General features: G+C 51.3%; 1 protein-coding gene across 2 annotated transcripts in view; it reads right to left on the reverse strand.

Moving 5' to 3' along the window:
- Positions 1-661: 661 nt before the first annotated feature.
- WIPI1 (WD repeat domain, phosphoinositide interacting 1) overlaps positions 662-8,048 on the reverse strand; it is a 20,670-nt gene continuing 13,283 nt past the window's right edge. Inside the window, exons 10-12 of one of the 2 annotated variants that reach the window (XM_026860853.1) lie at positions 7,187-7,308; positions 6,334-6,434; positions 662-1,624 (exon numbers count right to left, since the gene is read on the reverse strand). In XM_026860853.1, coding sequence (XP_026716654.1) covers positions 1,577-1,624; positions 6,334-6,434; positions 7,187-7,308 — 271 coding nt within the window. In that variant the 3' untranslated portion in view covers positions 662-1,576. Of the gene's footprint in view, positions 1,625-6,284; positions 6,435-7,186; positions 7,309-8,048 lie in introns of both variants that reach the window. The other variant, XM_026860852.1, reaches the window with a different exon arrangement.

Genomic DNA, 8,048 nt, shown 5'->3' on the forward strand with positions numbered 1-8,048 from the left:
GCTGAGCCAGCGCTGAGGGGTCTGGGGGAGTTGGGAATGGTCAGGGTGAGGGTCATGGTTGGGCTGGAGGAGCTTCAAGGGCTTTTCCAACCCAGATGATTCCGTGAATCTGCTAAAGCGATCTCCTGTGAGAGCTGGCTTTGGGAGAGAATTCCTCTGGGAAATTCACTTGGCTTTCCTCTAAAATGGACCTTGCAGGGGTGGCTGGTGGGGGCACAAGGCAGGGGAGAATGGAGCCGCAGCCTCTGGGCTGCATCGCTTCTGGTGCTGAGAGCCTGGAAGTCTGTGGCTGCAGAGAGAAAATTCCTGGCTGGCAGGAGGTGAGAGCTCCTGGGAGCGGAGCAGCTGCCCCGCCAGCTGCCCGCTGAGGTTCAGGAACGGGGTTATTCTAAAGACCCGACTGTCTGTAAAGGAAAGAGTGTCCCGGGCTCTCCCCGAGGGCTGCCCTCCTCGGCTGGTCTGGCGGCTGCTGGGTGCTGCCACAGCAGAGGCCAGGGATCACACCGAGACAATCACCCCAGTCCCAGCGCTCGGAAAAGGATTTTTTTTGGGAGGGTGTGGGGGAAGAGCTTTGCAGTGCAGCGCTGGGGTAGCTGCTTCTCACCAACTCTGCATGGAAAGAGCAATGGTGTAACTGCATTTTTTTTGTTGTTGTTTTTTGAAGAGAGGTCAGGGAGAGGTCCCTGCCCCGAGGCCTCCCAGATCAGGGCTCCAGGCAGAGAAGCTTCTCCTGGAGATCCCAGTGTGATGCCAGGGGGGAAGAGCTCTTACGGGGCCATTTCTGGGCAGATGCAAAGGCCTGGGGTGCTGCAAGGGCAAAATCAAAGTTGCAACTGAAACTTAAGAAACCACAGGGATGGTGTGAGTGAGGGTTTTCTGAAACGACTTTGGACTCCGATTTACACACCCCGACCTTGCTTCGGACGAGCCCTAAGTGGACTTGGCCGGGGGGGTCAGGTGGTGTGGGAGCAGCCGTCCCCCCCAAACCCACTCTCCTACTCATAAAACTTAATCAAGACTGACATCTTTAGGGCCCCACAAAGAACAGCAGGAGCACGGGCAGCGAGCTGCCAGGGACAGACCGTGACTTTATTCCGTCTTTAAACATAGCAAATGGCATCTTCTCTAATATCACTGCAAAAATACTTTGCCTGGGTAAAATAGTATGTATATACTGTACAAAGACATAAGTTTAATATATCTTCCTATAAGTACATTTATACACATAAAACAGCATAAATTAGAAAAGGGACAAACGGGTATATAAAATTCTGGTTACGTACAAATCCGATTAAATTAGCATTTACACTGTGGTTCTAACATATAGTTTGTTAAATATAGCGATGTGCATACAGTACATTGACACCCCACCCAGACACGAATTAAAACAAGGGGCCAGGTATTCACTTAAACATACTGTAGGAAAAAGCAGTGGCCCACCTTGGTTTTTTTTTTTTTTTTTTTTTTTTTTTTTTTTTTTCCTCGTCTCGGGGACTCACAAATTTGTTCTTCGAAATTCCTGGCTTTTCCAAAGCTCTTTTCAGCAGCTGTCCTAAGCGCGGATGTTTGCTTCTCATCATGACCTCTTCGCTTTGCCCGGCTGACCTCCACGGCACAAGATTATCTACCAAAATCAAAACAGAATGGCCTTACTTTTCCCAGCAACAGGGTGTGTTTCAAGTTGGTTTTACGCACATGGGAGGAGAAGGGGGAGGGATGTCCTGCAGTGTTTTACTTTCCATTCAAAGGCAGATTTGTGAGCGGTTTATTTATTTACTCTCCCCCTCCCCACATTTACAGTCCTGGGAACAGGAACCATCTGGCTTGGTGATAAGCGTGTCTTGCCTCTAGCTGGCACTGGGCTGAGCACAGCCACGCTTGCGGGAGTTGGATTACTGGGGGTGAAGTCCCTTTGCCTCGCTAAGTCCTCCCCAAAAAGTTCAGCTCCTGGCATGGTGGGAGGGGAACGGTGTGTGCTGTGCATCACCGTGTCTCTCCAGGGTCTGCAGATGGAGCCTGGAGTTAAACGCCTACATGTTAGACTGGATTAGGTGAGGGGAAGCCTCGCCTAAGTATCAGCAAAACCTCTGAGTGGAAGAGTAAAGCAGGTGCACAGAACAGGCAGCAGCGAGGACCCCGAACCCTTCACATCAGCTACTCCCGCCACGGGAGGAGGCTGGGGATGCTGGTGGAAGATGCGCAGCAACGTCTGGCCGAGGCGTGGGCAGAGCTGTGGGGCTGCTGCAGTGCCCCAGCAGGTGCCTCCACAGACACCAACCCCGAGCCAGGGCGCAGATCACCCTTTCACCAGCTCCAGCCTTGCCAGACGTGACCTGCGTCTGCCAGCAGCACGGCTGCGATCCCCATGGCCCCAGCTCCTCCTCCCGGGATCCATCTCTCCACAGGCCTCAGGACCATCACTTGCCCAGTTTGGAGGCACAAGCATTGGCACTGGATCGCACATTTCCCAAGGGGCCTCAGATAATGTACTGACAAGCTGGGCTTAATCCTGCAAGCCCCCGCTGCCCAAAATGCCTGTCAGAGCTACCAGGGCAGGAGCTGCCGAGAGGAAGAAGAGGCTGGTCAGGTTCTGCCAAATTTGCTTATCCCCCGTGAAACATGATTACTGCGAGAGTCTCACTGCAAAATCTACGGCTTTTCCTCTGCTAACAACCAGCTGTTTAAAAAAAAACCAAAAAAACCTTAAAAGCATTAATGTCACATATCCACAATGCAGAATGAGAGAATCACCATCCAGGAAACAGCAAGGAGGAACTTGGGCAAAGACCAGTCCCACGGAGCAGAAGATGCACTCGCAAACCTGATTGCGTGTATGAAGACCTGTGGTCTGGAGCAGAAGGGACGTGTGTGGGCCCCACGCTGGAGCACGGATTTCTCCTCTGCAGACAGCAGCGCTGCCCGCGCGGGGACGTCGTGCTGGCGAGGGCACCGTGGTGCACGGGCTGCTGGAGCTCCTGCTCCTGCCCGTCCGTCCTTCCCGGGAGCTGCTGGAGCTCCTGCCCGTCCGTCCTTCCCGGGAGCTGCTGGAGGCTGCCGGGGGGAGTTTTCATTCTGCCCTGAGCACCCTGTAACCAACACTGCAGGCAGGAGCCACAAGGCAGCAGCATCCTCTGGCAGCACAGGCAGACTGCCCAGTTTTGGAGGTAGCCAAAAATCAATGTGAAAGGTATCTGCATAGCAGGGAGGGGAAGCTGTCTTTGAAGAGCTGCCCGCTGTTTGCAGTCTAGCCCGACTTAATGAAATGGCTCTCCCGATAAAGCCTGCCCATCAACTCTGGTCCTGAAGCTGCCAAGCTTCAGCCAAACGCAGGACAGCTCATGAGTGCCTGGAAAAGGACCGAGCAATCTGCTGGAAGAAATCACCTTTCCTACTGAATCCCAGAAGTTTTAAGGAGATCCCCTGGCTGCATTCCTCAGGTCCACAGAGGCCATCTTGCCTGCTGAATCCTGCAGGATTTCTTTTGTCAAACCTCCCAGCACTACCCCAGATCTGTTCTGGCCGTGCCTTGGTGGGGTGAGCCAAAAGACGAGCGGGCCAAGCCATGCCCTGCCTGGCCCAAAGCACACACCAACAGCTCCTGACGCTGCTGGAAACCTTACCAGCGCAGATAAACCCACAGAAAAGCAGCAGCTGCTCAGGCAGGTAACTAGAAAAACAGCCGTAATTGCCACAACCGTTGGCAGCCAGAGCTGGGTTTGCTCTTCCCATCCCACAAAACCTTCTGACCAGCAGAGTGAGGGCGACGCAGCCTCCTCCTAGCACGACTCCAGCACGGCACCTTCTCTCTGAAGGCTTTAGCCTGCTGTCCACCTCAGTAACACCGAGTTCTTCCTGCATCAGCTCAGCAGACCTGAAAGCGCTTGATCCACCCCATCAGCGCAAGCAAGAGACGTAACTGAACTCGTTTAACCTCTTGGCACAGGATCCTTCAGCAGTCCTGGCACAATCAGCAGCACCATCCACATTCACTCTTGTTGAGGCCACTTTTTATGAGCCCTCCTTGGGCTTCTCATCTCTCCTCTGATCTGTCCCTCCTTCTGTTTAATGAAGAGGCAGTTTTCAGCAATTAGCAACAGATTTTATGTTAGACTGAAGCTGCTTTTCCTCACTTTTAACAGCTGAGCCTCTGAAGTCTTGCTTGAGGTCAGGGGGAAGGCAAGATGTTTCAAAATGGAGAGGAACTGCTGGGTCTGAGCACTGCTGTTTCTCCAAAAGTATGTCCTAAGTTCAAAGCCATACTCGTGGCGTGGGCTGTGGGTGAATATTCCATTTTGTCACAAGTTTTGAGGTTTTTAAATGTCTTTTTGTTGCACACTGGAAAACAAACAAAAACCCTTCCCATGTTTCCACAAAGCAGAATGCTGTCAAAACATTTTTGTTGGATAAGGTCAGGTTTTCTCTCCCTCCTTCTCCGCACAGAAGTGACCGATGCCTGAAACCCCCCTTGAACACGTCACTGAGACCGAACATCTCAGAGCTGAGAAAACAACGAAGTTCAGTGAAATTCAGAGCATCAAAACATCCCGACCAACTCCCCGTATGCACTAACGCAGCGGGAGCCAGCGCCGCGCTAGCTGGCAGACCAGATGCAGAACACATTACCGTCAGCAACGGGGGGGCCAAACCCAAAGTTCTAGCTGCAGGGACTTTATCTGGAAGCTCCAACTGCTAAGGCACCGTATCAGGGAGTATTTTTGGAAGGCGCCTTCCCTCCCACACCACCTCCTCCCTAACGTGACACGTGTGAGTTGCTCTGTCAGGTTCATTACAGCGCAGGATTTTGACAGATCAAAGTTCATTTAATGAAGCACCTGCTGTTGTACAGCGGGGGTCTGGGGCGGCTTTTACACGGCAGAGTCCCAGCAGGAAGGCTCAGTCAGGAGCAGCGTCATTCCTGCTTGCTGGCATTTGCTCGTCCCCAAACCACATGTTCAAGAGCAGGTTCATCAGAAGGAAGCAAAGGATTTCTCTCTGGCCCTGCTGCTCCTTCCAGGGGCCTGGGCCACCAGCTTCTCTGTGGCCACACAACTTTGAGCAGAGGGGAGACATTTTAAATATCCTTCTTGGGTAAGGGAGTCGGACAACTAGAAAACTCTTGTTCTCAGTTTGCAGAAAACTCTTGTTCTCAGTTTGCAGCAGGTTATGTCACAGATAACAAAAGAGAATTGGTCTCAGGTTTATGCGACTTGAATCGGATTTAGGTAGCGTTGTTTCAAAGGGAGTCGTGAGCTAATCGCCTTTTATCTAAATTACACTTTGCATCAGTTAATAGGAAAGTGCCTCACAGAGGTCAGCCTCAGCATATGGAACAAATCCTGGGATCCTGATAAAAGTTTTTACTTCCTCCTTCTCAGGTAAAACTCCAACAGCAGGATATGTAAAAACGGAGTAAGGGATTCAAAAGTCTGCCAAGTCTACAACTTGAAATCCATTACAGTATTCTGCTGTATTAATGCATTGCTATTATGAAGACACCGTTGATTACAACCAGATCATAGCACGGCACCAACATCTGCCCATTTAGGGGTTAGATACTTAACACAATAAATGCGTGTGTCACAGGAAGAGGAGCAGGAGAGACACTGCCAGGCTTAAGTTAGATTTTACAAGGCCAGTATCTTCTTCCAATGGTAACTGATAAAGTGCCATATAAAAATCATTAAACGGTTTAAAATTCATTATGACTTTCATCTTTGTACTTGGAAAAGGGAGTTTTTTCAGTTAACTTGGAAATGAAGAGACTAGTGAGGTTCAGGTATGTCCCAGTTGCATTCCATAAACTAATACCACTGACTGTAAATGCAACAGGGAGTGTGAAGTTTCTATTTCTAAATCATCACAGAATCGTAGAATAAAATGATAGAATGGGTTGGGTTGGAAAGGACCTTAAAGCTCATCGAGTTCCAACCCCCTGCCATGGGCAGGGACACCTTCTGCTAGACCAGGTTGCTCACAGCCCCATCCAAATGATAGTTTTGTTCAAATTAAAGCTATTCCTGGTAATACTGGAAATCTGCGCAAGGCACAAAGGTCAGATCTGGATCTGAACGTCAGTGTGCAGCTGCACTTCATTCAACTAGTTCGTTCAGATCCATCTCTAATTATTAGGTTTGGTCAGCTGTGCCCCATCCCTAGCTGCCATTTAGTGGAGGTGTACTTTTCCTGGCACTGTCCCTATAACTTAATTAGTTATTTTAGGCTTCACAGTGAGCTGGGACAAGGTGGGGGCAACAGTATCTCTTCTGTAAGAGGTTAATACTTTCTTCTTAGCATGAGGGCTGAATTGCAGTTTTAGGGGTGCCGAATGCTCACAGGAGGAAACTCATTCTCGTCATCAAGACACACTGGTCCAGTTGCAAACTCATGCTCTGGGATAACCTCTCCTCGCAGGGCACCGCCGTCCTCCGAATAACCTGTGCAAGTCAAAATACAGAATGTTACGGATAAATGGATGGAAGGAGGCTGGAAACAAACAGTGGAGACACCGTGTTATCACCTTTATAGCCCTGAGCTGCTTTCTCTGGCTTTTTGGCAGAACTCTGGGGGACTGCGGAAGAGAAAGTGATCCCCATGGACACTACAGATTAGGGAGTGGACTACCTGGGTAGCTCCTGTGGCACAGGTTTTCCTCCTCCCACCATGGCTGTAAGCCCCAATTTCAGAGTAAGATCCACATCTGCGTGCGGCCCTTTAGACTTGGAAATATAATGGAGATAGTCACCCAGCCTTCTGCAATAATTTAGTGCTAGCTTCGTTAGGGTAGGGTGTCACAGGTTTGGGAGAACCCGTGGCAATCTTGCCACAAAATGAGTGAGATCTGACTTCTACACCCACGGTTTCAACTCCGGGAAACCAGCCCGGCAGCAGCTGCTGTCTGACACACGGGGAAGCTCGGCCGTGGTGCTGGCTCTGCCAGCAGACCTGTTTGTGGTACGGCTCTCACCGGGGGTGGAGCGCTGGCGAGGGGCCCCAGGAAGCAGAGCACAAAACGCCTGGCCTGGATTTGGGGCAGGGGATGAACCAGGTGAGCTCTAGAGTCCTGCTGCCTCAGTCTGCACTGCGCCTGGGGTGGTTCTGGTTGAACCCTTGGAAGTTGGGAGACTTTCCACTTTGCCGCAGGTGGCTTTTCTGCTCCTGCCTGAGGAAGGGCAGACATGATGCCTACCTGGCATGGTTGAAGTTGAAGGCACTGTACTTTGTCTGGCTACAGTTGCTGCGTAAGATTGAGGTAACGGAGGCCGAAGGTCGTTTTCTTTGTTCTCCTCCGTCTTTCCTGAGCCAAGCAGACTAATTGTACAGGAGCAAGAGAAGGAAGAAGAGTTAGTTCTCATCCCAACCGTTCCTCCCTTAGCACCAGCTAAGACAAGCACAGGCACCCACGTCTCCTTGAAGCACATCACCCATCCACACCACTGCATCCAGGCACTGCCTGCAGCCCTAGCAGCGCCGCCGAGGAGGAGAGCATTGTGCTCTGCAAATAAAGCAGGGGGGGAAACAGAAGATAGGGAAAGCACTACTTCGGCTAGAGGACAATGCTGGCACGAGAATAGAAGGGAAGAGATTGACCACAAAAGCTTTAGGTTACAAAGGCGAACAGTGTTTCTAATCACAGAGGGGGCTCCAAAGGGCTTCCAACAGGAGCGGACTAGATGGGAAAAGCAGCCCTGGCTAGTTTAGGACGGAGTTTGAACAGAGATATAGTATGATGTAACGTAACTCATGACCCAAGGGCCCTTTTCAGTCCTCTGATGCTAAGAGGAACCCACATACAAAGCTGTCCCGCCAGCTCCGGACGGCTGCTTCGGGCCGGGAGCGGGCGGGCGTCAGCGGTGTCTGAGGGCGGCCGGAGCACGCTGGACAGCGCAGCTTTGAAGTGCCGGTTCTTTTGTGGCTTTTCAAAAAACTGCTGGCATTTTCCTGGCTGTCAGCCACCTCCCAGCTTAGAGCACATGTTACATCGCACCCCACCCCAAAGGCTTCACATCTGGAGCCAAGTAGCCCAGATGAGAGGGGGGGGGGGGGGGAGG

This window comes from Athene cunicularia (assembly GCF_003259725.1).
Source record: "Athene cunicularia isolate RWA chromosome 18 unlocalized genomic scaffold, athCun1 chr18_part1, whole genome shotgun sequence".
NCBI classification, from domain to species: Eukaryota; Metazoa; Chordata; class Aves; order Strigiformes; family Strigidae; genus Athene; species Athene cunicularia.